Source organism: Dromiciops gliroides, chromosome 3 (genome assembly GCF_019393635.1).
Source record: "Dromiciops gliroides isolate mDroGli1 chromosome 3, mDroGli1.pri, whole genome shotgun sequence".
NCBI lineage: Eukaryota > Metazoa > Chordata > Mammalia > Microbiotheria > Microbiotheriidae > Dromiciops > Dromiciops gliroides.
In genome coordinates this window covers 358546636-358565025 of record NC_057863.1, presented here as the reverse complement: position 1 = coordinate 358565025, position 18390 = coordinate 358546636, and the positions used below count along the sequence as shown (strand labels likewise).

Sequence of the window (18390 nt, the reverse complement as noted above, 5' to 3'; positions counted from 1 at the left end):
CCTCTTTTCTTTAATTTCTATGAGATAAAGATCTAGCAGTGGAATTGCTGGGTCAAAGGGTATGCACAGTTTTGTAGTCTTTTTGTACATAGTTCCAAAATGTTCTAGAGAATGGTTGTGGACTACTTCACAACTTGATCAATGGTACATTAGTGTACCTATTTTTTGATGCCCCCCCCAACATTTGTCATTTTCCTTTTCTGACATATTAATCAATCTGATAAGTGAGAGGTGGTACTTCAGAATTGTTTTGATTTATATTCTCTAATCAGTAGTAATTTAGAGAACTTTTCATGTGATTTAACGATAGCTTTGATTTCTTCTTCTGAAAACTGGCTGTCATATCTTTTGACCATTTATCCACTGGGAAAGGCTCATATTTTTTATAAATTGGGGTCAGTTTCCTATATTTTGAGAATGAGGGGCTTTATCAGAGAAACCTGATGCCACTCCAGTTTCCTGTTTTCCTTCTAATTTTGGTTGCATTAGTTTTGTTTGTGCAAAAGCTTTTTAACTTCATGTAACTGAAATTATCCATTTTACTTCCTGTAATCCTCTCCATCTGTTCCCTTATTTGACAGGTAATTTTTTTCCATGCTCCCCTAATTTACTTAATATATCACCCTTTATGTTTAAATCATTTATCCATTTGACCTTATCTTGGTATATATGTGGTTTGAGGTCTTGGTCTATGTCCTTCTAGTTTCCCCAGCAATTCCTGTCAAACAGTGAGTTCTTACCCCAAAAGCTTGGATCTTTGGATTTTTCAAACAATAGATTACTATGGTTATTACTACTATGCATTATGTACCTAATATATTTCACTGATCCACCACTCTTTCTTAGCCAGTCAGTACCAAAGTGTTTAGGTAATTATCACTTTATAATACAGTTTGAAATCTGGTCCTGCTAGGCTGCCTTTTTTTCATATTTTCCCCCAATGATTCTCTTAATAAATCTCAACCTTTCGTTCTTCCAGATGGATTTTGTTTTTATTTTTTTCTAGCTGTATATACAAGTCTTTGGTAGTTTGATTGGTAATAAGCAAATTAGGCAGAATTCTTTTTATTTACATTGGCTCAGCCTACCCATGAGTAATTAATCTTTCTTCAATTGTTTAGATCTGTCCTTGTGTGAAAAATGTTTTGTAACTGTGTTCATAAAGTGTCCATTCCTTTAAATCAGGTTGTTATTACATCACATATGGACAAACGCAGTACTTCCTAACCGATTGCCATATCACTCTTCTTACACTTTCTTCCAAACACCATGTATAACACCATCAGACCAATCTTCCTAAAATTATGTTCCTCTCCTACTAAAAAGTCTCTCATGACTTTTTACTGCCTATTAGATAAAACTTCATAGCTAGGCATTCAAAGTCCTCTGAAGCTTGGCCCCCAACTTACTTTCCCTACCTTATAGCTTACAATTCTCCCATGCAAACTTTTTGCTCTGGCAAAACCAGTCTAATCACCACTCCTTCCAAACACACTTTCCTTTGAAGTACAATCTTTAAATCCTTTGCTCATGCTTTGTTCCCTTTGCCTGAAATATTCTTTCTTCTCCTCTACATACATCCAAATCCCTACTCACCTGTCAAGGCCCTAAGTTCAAATTCCATTTTCCTCTGTGAAACCTTTCCAGACCACAACTCACAGATTCTTACTTACTTATAGAAGAACACCAGGAATTTTATATACCATTCATTCATCTGATTCTTAACTACCTCCTTAGAGTATTATTCAGCTTTTCATGTATTTATGTTTAGTTTCCTAACTAGGCTATATCAAATCTCTGATAAGGATCTGATATCCAACATGTAGACAACTAACAAAAATATGTAAGACAAAAAGTCATTGCCCAAAAGATAAGTGGTCAAAGGATATGAATAAACAGTTCTCACAAGAACTACAAATTATTAAACATATAAAAGAATGTTTCAAATGACTAAAAAGAGAAATGTAAATCAGAACAACTGAGGTTTCACTTAACATCGAGGATATTGAAAAAGATAGGAATGTTGGAGGTCTTGTGGAAAGACACGCTACTGTGCAGCTCATAGGGCTGTGCAATGGTCCAACTATTCTGGACAGCAATTCGGAAGTATGTCAAGAATCACTAAAATGTTTATATCCTTTGACCAAGAGATGCCACTGCAAAACATATACCCCAAGGATATCAATGACAGAAAGGAAGGCTTCATTTTCATGAAAATATAGCACAACTTTTTTGGGTGGCAAAGAACTATAAATAAAGCAGATACTCATCAACTGGGAAATGGCTAAAACTGTGGACCTCTAGTTACTTCAATTAATCAGATGAGCCATTCTCCCCATGATTATCAAACTCTCTCTCCTCATGGAAGAAACTAGCAGCACGGGGCTTGGAGATAGAAGACACGTGTTCAAGTCAGCCTCTCATTCTTACTAGCTATGTGATGCTGAGCAAGTCACTTAATCTGTCTGCCTCAGTTTCCTCAAATGTGAGATGGAAATAAAAATAGCACCTACTCACTCACATGGTTTTTGTGAAAATGAAATGAGGTTTTATGGAGTGCTTGGCACGATGAGTGACACAGAGTAGGTGCTTAATGCATGTTCCTCTTTTTCTTCTCTTCCTCCACTCTATGAATTCTTGTGCTTCCAAGTTTTAGGTTGCTAGGTAAACACTCCTTCCTCCTTCCATTCATCCCAATCCTACACCCCTGTTAAATTCCTACCCCATTATGTCCTCTGGCATACCTTTTCTGTGATAAACAACAAGCTGCCTCTTATGTGACTTCTTTTCCCATCATTTTCTCGCACTCATGGAAACCTAGTTCCTACAGAAGATCCGTCCCTCCCTGGTCACTTTCTCCAATACTGGATCACTTTCTCATGTCCCGTGAAACACTACACCATAACTTCCTTTTCTCACTGCTACTTCCATGCTCTTTCACTGCTGTCATCACTCAGCACTTCTCCATCTGAGTTACTGCTTTCTACTGGGCCCCAGGTCACTGTCCCCCTTTTCTCAAGTTCCAGTATACGGTTCATAGGTATTCCTCTTTACTCTCTGCCCTCATACTTGCAGACTTAAATATACATGTTGCTGCCTCATTAAATACCCTGGATTCCCACTTCATCAATCCCCATGATATGTACATTCACCCCACCTTAAACCATACACAGAGACAGTCCTACCACTGATTTTTTTTCAACACCCATAGCTTTAAACTCCATGATCCAGAACTTTGAAATTATTTTCAGACTGTAATCTCCTACTCTTCTCACTCCAAAATCTATCTTTATCCTTATAATGACTTCAGTCACTTTCTTGGCTTTGGCTTCACTTTCCTCCTTTTAAAATTAAGACCATGGGTTCTTCGCTTTGCTTTTTAAAAAAATACATTCTCAGGGGGCAGCTAGGTGGCGCAGTGGATAGAGCACCAGCCCTGGATTCAGGAGGACCTGAGTTCAAATCCGAACTCAGACACTTAACACTTACTAGCTGTGTGACCCTGGGCAAGTCACTTAACCCTCACTCCCCCCCCCAAATTAAAAACATATTCTCCTCTGAGACAATGGTGAAGCCTACGTGTTCCTACTAAGTATTTTTAGATATATAAACTAAAACACATAGGATTACAAGTGAAATTAATTATGTTGAAAGATTTTTATAGCTTTTTAAAAGAAAGTTCATGGGGCAGCTAGGTGGCGAGTGAGTACCTGAGTTCAAATCTGGCCTCAGACACTTAACACTAGCTGTGTGACCCTGGGCAAGTCACTTAACCCCAATTGCCTCACTAAAAAAAAAAAAATTAAAAAGTAAGTCACAGACCCCAGGTTAAGAACCCCTGCACTAGACTAAGTCATATGTCTGTGCTGATTAGATTTGTACTGGAACCAATTCAACTGGGCCCTAAATGCTTCATGCTAATCTTTTTTACTCTTCACTGGTTGACTGCTTATCGCATTCCCCATGGTGTTTTTTACAAATCATATCTTTTTCTTTCACATTTATTATGTTACTCTCCTTACTGCAGTTTATCATCTCACAAATTAGAAAAGAGGCCATCTGTCATGAACTCCCTCTTGTCCCCTATTCTACACCTCAGATCTTCTCAACAGCATACCCACATTCTCTCCCTTTTTGCTACTGTCTCCCAGAAAGAGGACCAGGAACCTGGGACCCTTTCCTTCTCAAGAAGGCTTAGGTCCTCTACTTGTGCTCTTGATCCCATTCTTTATTTCTTCCAGGAGCTTCCCCCTTTGATCATCCCTTCTCTAATCTTCGCTAACCACTGATTCTTCCTTTATGCCTACACATAAATTTTCCCAGATTTCCCTCCATCCTTCAAATTCCTTCAAGTGTAATTACTTCAAACTATTAAGAGTTACTGTCCTGGGGCAGCTAGGTGGCGCAGTGGATAAAACACTGGCCCTGGAGTCAGAAGGACCTGAGTCCAAATCCGGCCTCAGACACTTGACACTTACTAGCTTGTGTGACCCTGGGCAAGTCACTTAAACCCATGTCCTGCTCCCCCACAAAAAGAATTACTGTCCCTATACTTTTCTTTATCCTTTAAAATTATATTTTTATTTTGAACCTAACACCAAATAAGCAATTCCATAAACAAAGTAAAATAGGCAGCCATGAATCTGCATCATATTATCCTCTCATTTTCAAATCTATATCAACACGTGATTTTCAAAGCTGTCCTGCTTGTCTTTTTTTTCTACTGACTTTCCTTTTGTTCTCTTCTGTGAATTTAAAATGTTTCGATGACCCTCTTTTCTTACACTGCATTTTGGTACATCTTGCTAGATGTCATCTCTCGCCCCTACCTCAACTGAAAGAAAAAAGAACTCTAATCAAACACGCGCAGTCAAACAGAACCTATCTTCACAATGGCTGCCTAGAAATATGTCTCACTCTGTACTTTAAGTTTACCACTTCACTGTCAGGAGGTACAGAGCATGTTTCATCACCAGTTCTTTAGAACTGGAGTGGATCAAAGGTCTTAATTCTTTCTTAGTTATTTTTCATTACGATGTAATTCTTGTTTAATTCTCTGGGTTCTGCTCACTTGACTTAGCATTAGTTCATAAAGGACTTCTCAGGTTTGGACTTTTCATCATTTCTTGTAGGACAATACTCCATTACATTCTATATGATAATTTGTTAAACCATTCCTGAACTTACGGGCAAACCTTAGTTTCCAACTTTTTGCTGCTACAAAAAAGAGCTACAATCTTTTTTTTGTACAAATATCCCTTTGCTCATTCTTTTCTCTGCAGTTCCTACAGGCTTAAATTTTTAAAAATTGATATCTTGTTTTGATATCACCATCACGTATCTGAAGATATCCCTCCCCTATCTAGTGAGTCATCATCCCTTGTAACAAAGAATAAAAAAAAGAAAGAAATAAAGCAATTCAGCAAAACCTCCAGGATAGTCTCTGCTCCCTGGTTTACTTCACAATGTTTTCTTCTAGTTTTCCCCTCTTCCTTTGTGACAGTTCTTTCTCAGTCTCCTTTGCTGGACCATTTAGTATCAGCTCCTATAGGTTCAGGTATCAGATATACATACATATTCACACCTACTCTTTCTTTTGAGCTTCAGATCAAGACCAACTTCTGGATGCTCATATTTTAAGATGTTCAAAACCTAAAAAGGATCAGAGGTAGGATTTGAATCCAGGTCCTCTGTCTCCAGAATCAGTGCTCTTTCCATTGCACCATACTGATATACAGACCAACATTTTTGAAAACCTAGATTCTTTACACTTTAAAACTGGTTCTGGTCACTAATCTTATACCAATATAGAAAGACTATATTCCAGGGGCAGCTAGATGGCGCAGTGGATAGAGCACTGGCCTTGGAGTCAGGAGTACCTGAGTTCAAATCCGGCCTCAGACACTTAACACTTACTAGCTGTGTGACCCTGGGCAAGTCACTTAACCCCAATTGCCTCACTAAAAAAAAAAAAAAAAAAAGACTATATTCCCCTCTAAGATTTTTGTACAAAATTCAAGAAACAAAATACAGACTGATCTATTTTTATAAGAAAAAAAAAATCAACAAAAAAATTTCAGAAATACAAGTGGATCCCTAATACAATTCAATTTGTGTTGGTATCTTCCCTTATGCTAATTCAACTTAGGACAGACAAAAACAAATACAAGGGGGCAGCTAGGTGGCGCAGTGGATAAAACACCGGCCCTGGATTCAGGAGGACCTGAGTTCAAATCTGACCTCAGACACTTGACACTTACTAGCTGTGTGACCCTGGGCAAGTCACTTACCCCCCATAGCCCCGCAAAAAACCAAACAAAACCAAAACAAAACCCTCCCAAAAAACAACCACAAAAGTTTTACAAACAAGGTTATGGTCTGCACGCCAGAACAATTTTCCTGCAATTTCAGATAAAGAACAATTTTAAAAGAGTTAATGGTATTGATCTCAACATTACTTATTTTTCTAGTGGTGATGGTGAGAGGGAAGGGACAAGCATAGTGAAAACAAATCAAAGCAGAATAGGGAAAATAAAGAGTAAGGGAGGTACAAAATTCTTACCAGTGCAAACAAGATTACGGCATAAGCCATTTCGGAAATCATGGAATACACGATTTCTGTGTTCCTGGAAACATAAATAGAGTCAATTTGTTTAGCTCTTCTGCATACAAGAGAATCATAAGCAACATTACAGATACTAAAGCAAAAGACAGAAATAATAAAAGACCAAGTAAATTCAGAGTATTTTATCCCAGAAATAACTTTTTAACTAAACTTGAGATTTTTTGTTTTCAACTCTAAAAACTTTGATTTTCATATAAAATTTTACCTTAGGTTCCTTACTTATAAAATTTTGTTCAAATCCTAAAAAAATTTTGAATCAGACATATCATGACCAAATATGTATTCTTTTCTAAATTAGTTACTCTTTTTATCTAAAGGCTAAAATTTTAAATGTAGTTTTATAACCTTAGCCATTTAATCTAACAGGACAGGGACTTGAGGATAAGAGGATAGGGACGTGATCTGTTATTTCATTGGTATGAGGAATTCCGAAATAAGGAAACTCCCTCTAACTAATGCAGGCTGTCACCTCCCCAACCTACAGAGAGGCCCACAGCAGTGAGCAGAGTGACTTGATCAATCCACAGAGCCAGTATGTGTCAGAGACAGGACTTGAACTCAGGTCTTCCTGCTCCTAGGCCAGTTTTTATCCAGTATTCCAAAAATGCTGCTTTCAATTCAGTTAAGTATTTATCAAACACCTACCATACCATCACTGTTGGCTACTCAGAATTGCTATAATCCCTTAATATGAACAAGGTGTACATGAAAGAATATTACAATTAAAATCTCACATTCTGCATTTGCAGTTTTAAATGTTTAAGTTCTCAGTTGCAGTCCGTAAATTAAAATAGGTTTATAAATGTGAGAAAGTGTGGTACAGTAGAAAGAACGCTAGATTTAGAGTCAGAGGACTGGGTTCAAATTTGAGCTCTGCCATTTACCAGGTGGGTGGTATTAGGTAAATGACTTCATCTCTCTAGGCATCAGTCTCCTCGTCTCTACCACGAGGAGCAAATGGCCTTTATGTTCCCTACCAAACTGAATGGAAAGCATCTCAAGATAGCTGTTTTCCTCAAGGTAAAGTGTATTTTCACATCACTTCTTAGTTCTTGTAGGACAAAGCTATATTTAAAGGTAATGTTATGCTTATGGACTATTTCTGGCCCACCTTCCTTCCCATTCTGAAATATATGCTTCCAAATTATGATATACATTTCCAGTGAGAGTTTCTAATGCCTGACTCATGGCCAACTGAAATGTGACTGGTGATCTGGGTATTTTCCGAACACCAAAGGGGGGTTAGATCTCTTTTTGAGTACTTGCTACCAGTTTGCACAAAGGAACTGCACAAACTAGGATTAAAATTTCACTATGTGAACTTTCAGAATGTTGTAGTAAGAAAAAGAATTGAAATTTAAAAGTTTTAGACTCAACTATTCTGTTATAGGGAAGAACTTGGGCAAGTCCAAATTGGATCCTTTTTGTAATAGGTTCAGAAAGAAAAAAAAATAGGAAAACATATTACAAACTGACTAGAGGGGGGAAAAACCCTAAATGTCCCCCCAAAATATAACAATTAGAGTTAAAATAAAATCACTCAACTATTTAAGAAATAACTATAAATGTTTCTAAAAGTAAAATAAGTACTGTGAGATTCAGTGTCATATAGCTTCACACTCACCTGCCTCATTTTAGCATGGATGTAGAAGCAAGAATAGCCCAGTTGGGAAATCTTCTTAGCTAACAGTTCAACACGTTGAGAGGAGTTGCAGAAAATTATTGACTGGTTTATCTGGAGCTAAGCACAGGAAAAGGACATTGGTAAGAAGGGCAAAGATCTTCATTCAATCTTCTAGAGCTTTGAGTTTTTTGACTGGCAAACAGGAAACCTTTCCATTGCACATTATCTGAAACTTGCCTTTACAAAATGCACAAGAGAGCAATAATTCTAAACAGGTGTGTGGGTGTTTTTTTCTTCACTTTATAGTGGGCAGAAAAGAATTTAAATCAAAGAAAAATTCACATTTCCTTTCACAATTTTATCTCAGTATCAGATTAACTTTCACAACTGCCACAAATGAAACTACTGGGTCTGAGGTGAAATAAGGCCATTTTGTTTTAGAATCAAGTTAAAAAGTGCTTAGATTCATTAAACAACATTGTATCAAGTTCAGATAAGTAACTGAAACTGCACCTTTACAAAAGAAGCCAGAAAAGCTAGGGAACTTGATACAGTGAAGGTGTGAAAATGGTTGCCTGTTGATACAAATCATCTACATTTTGTGGTTGGAATTTAGTGAAGTCTGATGTTTAGCAATAGAAGCTTATTCCTTACCCTTGAGAAAAGTGTGTTGAGGCAGTGTACTTTCTGGCGCTCAGTTACATATGCGTAGTACTGGGTTACTCCCTTCAGAGTTAGCTCCTCCATCAGGTTAATCTCATAGGGTTTTTGCAAATGGGAATTCTAAGAAAATAGAGAAGACTCTCACAGTGGAATGAATAAAACTAAAGCATAAACAATGAACATAAAAGCATATATTACTAGAATTAAAAAAAATTTCATCAGTGATCACCATTATAACAAGGATAATTCACTGCCAACAAATCAAAAATGTTCCTATTCAAAAAGTAAAAGGCAATCCTGAGGGGCAGCTAGCTAACAGAGAAATCCAGCCTTAGACACTTACTAGTTGTGTCACCCTGAGCAAGTCATTTACTTAACCCTATTTGCCTCACTTTCCTCATTTGTAAAATGAGCTGAAGAAGGAAGTGGCAAACCACTCCAGTGTCTGCCAAGAAAAGCCCAAATGGGGTCACAATTAGTTGGATACAACTGAGATCACTGAACAACAATAATAAATTCTAAATAAAGGACTAATAAATACCTGGCAGATATCTACTGCCATATGAAAAAATGCTCTAAATCACTATTAGAGAAATGCAAATTAAAACACCTTATACCTATCAGATTGGCTAATATGACAAAAAAGGAAAATAATAAATGTTGGAAACGCTGTGGAAAAATTGGAACACTAATGCATTGTTGGTAGAGTTGTGAACTGACTCAACCATCCTAGAGAGCATTTTGGAACTCTGCCTAAAGGGGTATGGGACTGTGACCCAGTAATACCACTACTAGGTCTGTATCCCAAAGAGATCATAAAAAAGGGAAAAGGGCCCACATGTACAAAAATATTCATAGCAGCTCTCTTCGTGGTGGCAAAGAACTGGAAACTGAAGGAATGCCCATGTAACGATTGGAATGACACCACCTGCTGGAGACTTACTGTAGAAGAGTTCCACCCATGAAGCAAAGGTCTTTGAGGGCAAGACCAGGAGTCTTTTCTTTGGCATCAGGAAGTGACGTTGGGTAGTGGGAGGAAGAAGGAAGAGACTGGCGCTCTGTCTGGGGCGCTCTGGCCTCTGGACTCTGGTGGAGAGCGGAGCTAGAAATGTGCTCTTGCTTTAATAGATAGGAATCTAGGCCTTTTTCTCTCCCTTTACCAAATTCTTATTCTCCTTAATAAATGCTTAAAAGTCTAACTCTTGCTAAAGCTTATAATTTATTGGCGACCATTCATTAGATATTTTAGACAGTTTAGCTAGAATTTTAGCCCTAAACACCCATCAGTTGGGGAATGGCTGAACAAGCTATGGTATATGAATGTAATGGAGCAGGCGGATTTCAGAAAAACCTGGAAAGACTTAAGTGGACTGATGCTGAGTGAAATGAGCAGAACCAGGAGAACATTTACACAGTAACAGCAACATTGTGTGTTGATTAACTGTGATAGACTTAGGTCTTCTCAGCAGTGCAAATTCCAAAGAACTCATGATGAAAAATGTTCTCCATATCCAGAAAAAAAGAACTGTGGATTATGAATACAGATTGAACCATACTGTTTCTACTTTTGTTTTTTCTTTTTTGAGGTCTTTCCCCTTTTGATTCTTCTATCACAACATGACTAATGCAGAAATATGTTTAATGTGATTGTACATATATAACCTATATCAGATTGCTTTCTGTCTTTGGAAGGAGGAAAAAAAATTTGGAACTAAAAACCTTATGAAAACAAATGTTGAAAACTATTTTTACATATAACTGGAAAATAATAAAATACTTTTATGATAAAAAAAATATGAATGAATGAATGCCTGGCAGAAACTCCAAGGGGAAGACAATTCTTCAGCCCAAGTGTACGTGCCAAAAAGGAACAAACATTTTAAAGATGTAGAAACTATTCTTATCTTCTTTCCAGTTACCTTACATATGGGATTTATTATATGTGTCTTGTGCCATTTGTTGTGAAATCAAACCCAACATTTGAAGCTATGTCTATAAGATGTCAAAGGACAAAATAAAAACTAAAAATTTTTGTGAATTATTTGTTTTAGCTGCCTAATGTTGAAGCAAGCCATCTTATTCACTGAACAGACTCAACCAAAATAGGCACAGCCTCAGATGTGAAAACAAATGAATATAAGGCACAAAAAATAAGGGAAAAGATACATCTCACTGATAGGGAGAAAGAAAAAAAGCCTCTCCATAGGCAAATGGGGATATTCAGTACAGCAATGCTCCAATTAAACCAACTTATACTCACCATGAACTTCTGAACACTAAGAGGGAAAGTGGCTGAATATAGTAAAATCTGCCTGTTTTTAGGTAGCGTGAGAATAATGTCTTCCATTATCTGCACAAAATCTTGTGATAGCAATTTATCTGCCTGTAATAGAAATGGAGCAAAATTTTTAAAAAACAAAACCCCTCGCAGCAATCTCCAGACTTGGTTAATATGAAGCAACATCCAGGAATCTATGGAACATCTTTACAATTCTCCTACTTCTAGAGTATAAGCTCTATATACTATTATTCCTAATATCCAATAGCATCAAATACAATAGGATAACCGGAGCAGCTAGGTGGCGCAGTGGATAGAGCACTGACCCTGGATTCAGGAATACCTGAGTTCAAATATGGCCTCAGGCACTTAACAATTACTAGCTGTGTGACCCTGGGCAAGTCACTTAACCCCAACTGCCTCACCAAAAAAAAAAGAAAGATAACCATGTTTGTTGAATTTACTCACAATTTACTCTTTATTAGAAGAGGTGGTAAAAATGATAGACAAGAATTGTTTGGTCATATTAATGAAAAACGTCACCTCCTAAAGTAAGGATTCCTCCCAACCTTATTGAATAGCTAAGAAAATAACAATACTAAACTAACTGGCATTCCTGATGAAAAATAAACAACCCTTAACTTTTATCAACTGCTGCTCTCTAAGGGCAAATAAGTTTTACAAGCAAATAAGGCTGATTTAAGACCAGGTGAGGAGCGTATGACAGCTCAGAGAAATATGCATAACTATTATTCCCTAAATCATTAGCAGTGAATGAATCAAATGAGATGTTTTTATAAACCTTAAAGAGCTATATTTATATAGCTATTATTGTTGTTGTTGTTGTAATAGTATTTTTCCCAAATGAGAGAAATTGGGGCATCTAGATGGCGCAGTGGATAAAGCACTAGCCCTGGATTCTGGAGTACCTGAGTTCAAATCTGGTCTCAGACACTTAACACCTACTAGCTGTGTGACCCTGGGCAAGTCACTTAACCCCAACTGCCTTACCAAAAACAAACAAACAAAAAAACCAAAAACAAATGAGAGAAATTACCTCATCCAATACTATCATCTGGACATGATCAACCTTTGCTACTCCTTTCTTGATGAGATCCAGAATTCTTCCGGGGGTAGCAATCACCACATGTACTGCACAAAATTTTAAAAACACATGTATCACTTATGTGAACTCTGTCTTGAGCAAACACAGAGTAAAATAATTCTTCTATTAACAGCGAGATCACCTTCTGGGGGTTGATTCCTCTCAGCTTACTTAAACAACTTCTCCTTTCCTAACTTTTGCAAAGAATATAGAAAACTTTCTGCCTTCCTTCAGAGGGAGGATGAAGATAGAAAATGCCTTCAGACAGACTTTTTTATGGTGGTAGAGGCCACATATGGCTATAAGCCATGCAATGTTTCCCCTGATCCTGAGTGACCAAGGCACTGGAACCTTGCCCTTAACCAGACCTTGGGCCTATCCTCAAAATGCTTACACCTGAAGAAGCAGTACCATTGCTTCCAATTCAGCACTGAGGAACTTTTCAGGATTTTCTCTAATACTCTCTAAGCCCAAACAAATTTTGCTAATAGAAACTTTGTTTCCAGGAAATTTGTGCATTGAGGAATCTATAATTACAATGATGCTAGACAATGTCATACATAAAACATGATCAATACCTTCAGTTTGCCCCATAAGAATCTTTTTTGAAAGACAGAAAGCAAAAGAATATCTAAAAGGGAGAGAAGTTTTCACCGACACTGAAAAAAATAGTACCATCTTATTTTATTATAATTTCCTACCGGAGGCAGCTAGGTGGCACAGTAGATAGAATGCTGGCCCTGAAGTCTGGAAGACCTGAGTTCAAATCCTACCTCAGACACTTGACACTAGCTGTGTGACCCTGGGCAAGTCACTTAACCCCAATTGCCTCACCCAAAAAAAAAAAAAGAATTTCCTACCTGTATCATCAAGTCTCATTATGTCATCACGCAAGTTGGTTCCTCCTGTGGTTGCCATCACTTTGGCCCCTCCCATGTGTTTGCTGACCTGGATGCAGATTTGACTGACCTGTAGGGCTAATTCTCTAGTAGGAACAATCACCATTGCTGGCAGAGATCAAGAAAAAGAAAGAATAGACAAAAAAAAGTACATTACCTTCTATGTTAACTTAATCAAAAGGATTAAAGGAGCTATAAGAAAATTGTCCTTCAGAGCTTGAATTCTTAGAAACCTAACAAAAGACTGAATTAAATCTTAGCAGGTACTTCTCAGAAACTATAAGTATCTTCTACATGTTAATGGAAATATAACCATAAAACAATGAGTCTTTATAATATAAATGTACTGTTCCTCAAAATTTGTACTCCCATCCCACCCAAAGAAAGGGGCACGCATTCAGGCCTCAGTTTTTCCTAAGCATGACTATCACATATTTATCATGAACTTCCTGAACTGGTACTACATAGCTCAGGAATTAATATCTTCCATTTCTTCTCTGTCCAGCTGACATCGCTGTTATCATCATTATATAACATACAGTACTTTACAGTCTAAGTGCTTTATTATATTATTTGATCTTCATATCAGCTCCTTAAGGCAGGCAGAAGCAAGTATGACTACCCCGAATTTATAGATATGGAAACTGAGATTAAGTGACTTAAGGTAATAAAACTGAGTGGCTGAATCAGAACCAGAACCCAGGTCTTCTGAGTATTAGTTCAGTACTTTTTTCTCATATCATGTGGCCCCTTTATGGTATCTAACCTTGCTCAAGGAATCAAAGCTGTGGAGTTTCTAAACTACTTGAAGGAGAGGTAGAACTATAGATAAGGAAGGAAAAATTAAATTCTTTTATTTACAGAATTTTGCTAACTCTAGATTAAGAATACTTAGAAGGGGCAGCTAGATGGCGCAGTGGATAAAGCACTGGCCCTGGAGTCAGGAGTACCTGAGTTCAAATCCGGCCTCAGACACTTAACACTTACTAGCTGTGTGACCCTGGGCAAGTCACTTAACCCCAATTGCCTCACCAAAACAAAAAAAAAAAAACAAAAAAAAAAGAATACTTAGAAAACTCCTTGAGCAAGGTTTCTCCCAAATTTTCTCTTACCTTCTCTTTATGTAGCTTTCCATGGTGGAGAAGGGCTTGGGAAGGAGTCACTCTCTTACTCCTCTCTTCTAGACTAGTGCCTCCCCTTGACCATAAAGGTACTATGATTATTAGCACCTTCAAAATACTTAAATAACCAAATTCTTGCATTTTATAGACTTGCAGGATAACCTTGCTTGGTGTGAATAAATGACTATTTGCAAAGTTGGATAAGTAATTCTAAGGAAGCCAATTAGAATAACAAGATTAAGGTAAATTTTCTAAAATGCTTTATTTACTCATCTTATCAGATTACTTTGCCTTATTTACCAGTGTCTTACCTGAAAAAGCAGTTAATTAAAAAAAATTTAACCAATTTCTAGAAAAATAACAATTGCTTTTCACATTACCTAGATAGTATGGAAAAAACCTCCATAATTTCTATAGGAGGGCTCTCTGATGTTCCCGTATGAAATTCTTTCTCCAACTGACCTTGTATATTGTCCTTCTTCAGGTCTAGCCGTTCAAGTAAGGGAATGAGGTAGGCACCACTCTTGCCAGTTCCATTTTTAGCCCTAGCTAAGATATCCCTACCAGATAAAGCAATGGGAATGCTCTCCTCCTAAAAAAACAGACAAGACAATGCAGAATTATGTTAAAACAAAAAATTAATGTTAAAACAGCATTTAAGCCTACACTCTAGTCTACCAAAAGCGTATTAATTTGTTTTTGTCATGCAGGTAGTTCACTTTCAAGTGTCTGACATTTCACACAAATACATAAATATGTGAAGACTGGATACATCAGTAGAATACACTTAAAGTATCATCACTGACAGATATTTTCCAGTTACCATAAAACGACATGACACTGTAGTAGCTTGGGGGCAGCTAGGTGGCGCAGTGGATAAAGCAGCCACCCTGGATTCAGGAGGACCTGAGTTCAAATCTGGCCTCAGACACTTGACACTTACTAGCTGTGTGACCCTGGGCAAGTCATTTAACTCCCACTGCCCCACAAAAACAAACAAACAAACAAAGACACTGTAGTAGCTTAAAATCCATTACAAGAGACAAAACAGATCAGTATCAATAGGAATTTAGTGAGAACCTATTACATGTACTGTATTATGGGGCAGCTAGGTGGCGCAGTGAATAAGCACCGGCCCTGGATTCAGGAGTACCTGAGTTCAAATCCGGCCTCAGACACTTGACAATTACTAGCTGTGTGACCCTGGGCAAGTCACTTAACCACCATTGCCCCGCCAAAAAACAAACAAAAAAAAAACAAAACATGTACTGTATTACCTACTGAGGATACAAAATGATAAAATTTTGGCTTTCTATAGTTATGAAACTTACAATCCAGTTGAAGAAATAGGTCTTATACATTAAAAGATAAAACAAATACAATGTTGCATGTGCTAAATGCCAAATGAATGCTAAAGATAGTAACTGGTACTACAGGAGTTGAGGAAGGAGAGTACTGTCTGCTAACATGTTTAGAAGAGACAGGAAGTGAACTGTATAGAACTTAGGAAGTAGAAAAGAAGGTTGAAAAAGCTCCAGAAAAGGGAATTATATAAGAAGGGTTTAAGGGTGGTAATGCATGAGCATGTTCACTGGGACAACTAAGTCAATTTGGCTATAGTAAAAGCTAGAAGTAGCTAGATTTTGCATCCATGGTCTTCAATACTCCAATAATCTATTGTTGTGCTTCATGGCAGGTTTCACCAGGTGCCAGTTTACCACCTTCTGGCAAATGATCTAATGATAGCCCTAACTAAACTGAATTAGGCTGGTCATGGGTGATAGATTAGTCCATCACCAGGTCATACTCAAAACCTTTCTAAATTGTATTCCACTGACAGTCTTTAAAAGAATGTCAGATAAATCGCTTCCATGCCAAGATACAGCAATTAGGGGCAGCTAGGTAGCACAGTGGCTAAAGCACCAGCCCTGGATTCAGGAGGACCTGAGTTCAAATCTGGCCTCAGACACTTGAGGCTTGCCAGCTGTGTGACCTTGGGCAAGTCACTTAACCCTCACTGCCCCACCCCACCCCCCAAATCCAAAAATCCAATTTAAGTAAGCTCAAAGGTCTAAGCAGATCCAAGGAAGGAAAAATAACTTTTTACCTTAAGAGGAAAGAGTGGGGGGTGGGGGAGTGGAAAATAGTGAAGGGATCCTGTTAGAGCAGGCCTCTGAGAATCCTTTTCCCTACACCAATCCCCATTGCCTATTTCCTAACAGGTATTGACATTTCTTTGCAGTAAGACACTGACAATACCCTACCCTCATCCCTACAGTTTCCTTGTATATAAAATAGTAATACTACTACTTGTATTACTTAACTCAAGGGGCTGTTGTGGGGAAAGTGTTATGGTTTAATAAAGCTACAGAAATGATTTGGTAATTATAACAAAGTTAGTGTAAGTATTATTATCCCCTTTTTACTGATGAGAAAACTGAGGCTCAGAGAGGTTAAATGAGTTTGACTACACTAGTCACATAACTAGTAAATAGCACATATGGGACATGAACCCTGATTTTCTGTTTTGTTTTTGGTTTTTTTGGTAGGTTTTTTTGTTTGTTTTTGCGGGGCAATGGGGGTTAAGTGACTTGCCCAGGGTCACACAGCTAGTAAGTGTCAAGTGTCTGAGGTCGGATTTGAACTCAGGTACTCCTGAATCCAGGGCCGGTGCTTTATCCACTGTGCCACCTAGCTGCCAACCCTGATTTTCTAACTCCCAAATGTAGTACTTTTCCACTGTCATATTACCTTCCTATTGGAAGTCAGTTTAGAATCATTAAAGGGTTCGAGGCAGATAAATTTCAGGATCAAAACTATCCATGGGGAATATTGACTGCATGCACAATCATGTCTTTGTACCTCATTTTAAGGATGAGACCCAAGGAAATTTGGTGAATTTGCTCAGTCACGTAACTTTGAGTTCTTTAGGTATCTAGCACTAAGGAAGGGGAAGGAAGGATAGTCTAGGTTCGGGACATTTAAGAGCTGGACTATATGCTGGCATCAGGAAAAAAAAATCTCAATCTTTTTTTCCTCCTTGGGATTTTGTCTTCTATGAATCTAATCTACCCAAGCAGTTATAGACTTAATAGTTCTCAGTACTGTCTATTCCATCTTGCCCTGCAATTTCAACAGAATAGCATGCAAGAACCCAATGAAAACAGCAGGCAGAGCAGACTGCAGCTACATGACCCTGCCCCCACTTCAGTTTCTCCCCACTCACTCTACATAGCAAGACTGAGGCTTTTAGATAAGTCTTACTTATCTTTATCTTTCCCCTGGCATCTAACACAGGGGAAAAATATCCATAACAGCTAACAAACCATTAAGTTGTATCAACAGATGACAGAATAGAAAGTGGGACTATCCAAATGCTATTTTGCTTTCTTCTCCCTTTATTACGGATTACTATTTTTCAGTTAATTAAAAAAATCATGTAGTTGCTTTTAAATAAAGTTCAAATATCTAAAACCAGAAGAATTACTTCTTAGGGTACTGAAAAAGCATACAGATATCAGAACTATTATGAGAAATTTACGAGGGGCAGATAGATGGCGCAGTGGATAGAGCACCAGTGCTGGATTCAGGAGGACCTGAGTTCAGATCCAGGCCCAGACACTTGACACTTACTAGCTGCGTGACCCTGGGCAAGTCACTTAACCCTCATTGCCCCAGAAAGAAAAGAAAAGAAAAGAAAAGAAAAGAAAAGAAAAGAAAAGAAAAGAAAAGAAAAGAAAAGAAAAGAAAAGAAAAGAAAAGAAAAGAAAAGAAAAGAAAAGAAAAGAAAAGAAAAGAAAAGAAAAGAAAAGGAAAGAAAAGGAAAGAAAAGGAAAGAAAAGGAAAGAAAAGGAAAGAAAAGGAAAGGAAAGAAGGAAGGAAGGAAGGAAGGAAGGAAGGAAGGAAGGAAGGAAGGAAGGAAGGAAGGAAGGAAGGAAGGAAGGAAGGAAGGAAGGAAGGAAGGAAGGAAGGAAGGAAGGAAGGAAGGAGAAAGAAAACTTAGGAAAACTCATGAAGAACAGAACAAGTAATAGAACATTAGCAAATGATTGTCAGGCTAAAACCTGATTTTCAA

The 18390-nt window shown here is 37.7% G+C and overlaps 1 protein-coding gene across 4 annotated transcripts in view; it reads right to left on the bottom strand.

Annotated features, from left to right (window-relative positions):
* DDX6 (DEAD-box helicase 6) overlaps positions 1-18390 on the bottom strand; it is a 44879-nt gene that overhangs the window by 9942 nt on the left and 16547 nt on the right. For all 4 annotated transcript variants that reach the window (XM_043991388.1, XM_043991386.1, XM_043991385.1 and 1 more), the window contains exons 5-11: positions 14778-14907; positions 13156-13302; positions 12248-12342; positions 11173-11295; positions 8904-9032; positions 8250-8366; positions 6563-6626 (exon numbers count right to left, since the gene is read on the bottom strand). In XM_043991388.1, coding sequence (XP_043847323.1) covers positions 6563-6626; positions 8250-8366; positions 8904-9032; positions 11173-11295; positions 12248-12342; positions 13156-13302; positions 14778-14907 — 805 coding nt within the window. The remainder of the gene's footprint in view (positions 1-6562; positions 6627-8249; positions 8367-8903; positions 9033-11172; positions 11296-12247; positions 12343-13155; positions 13303-14777; positions 14908-18390) is intronic.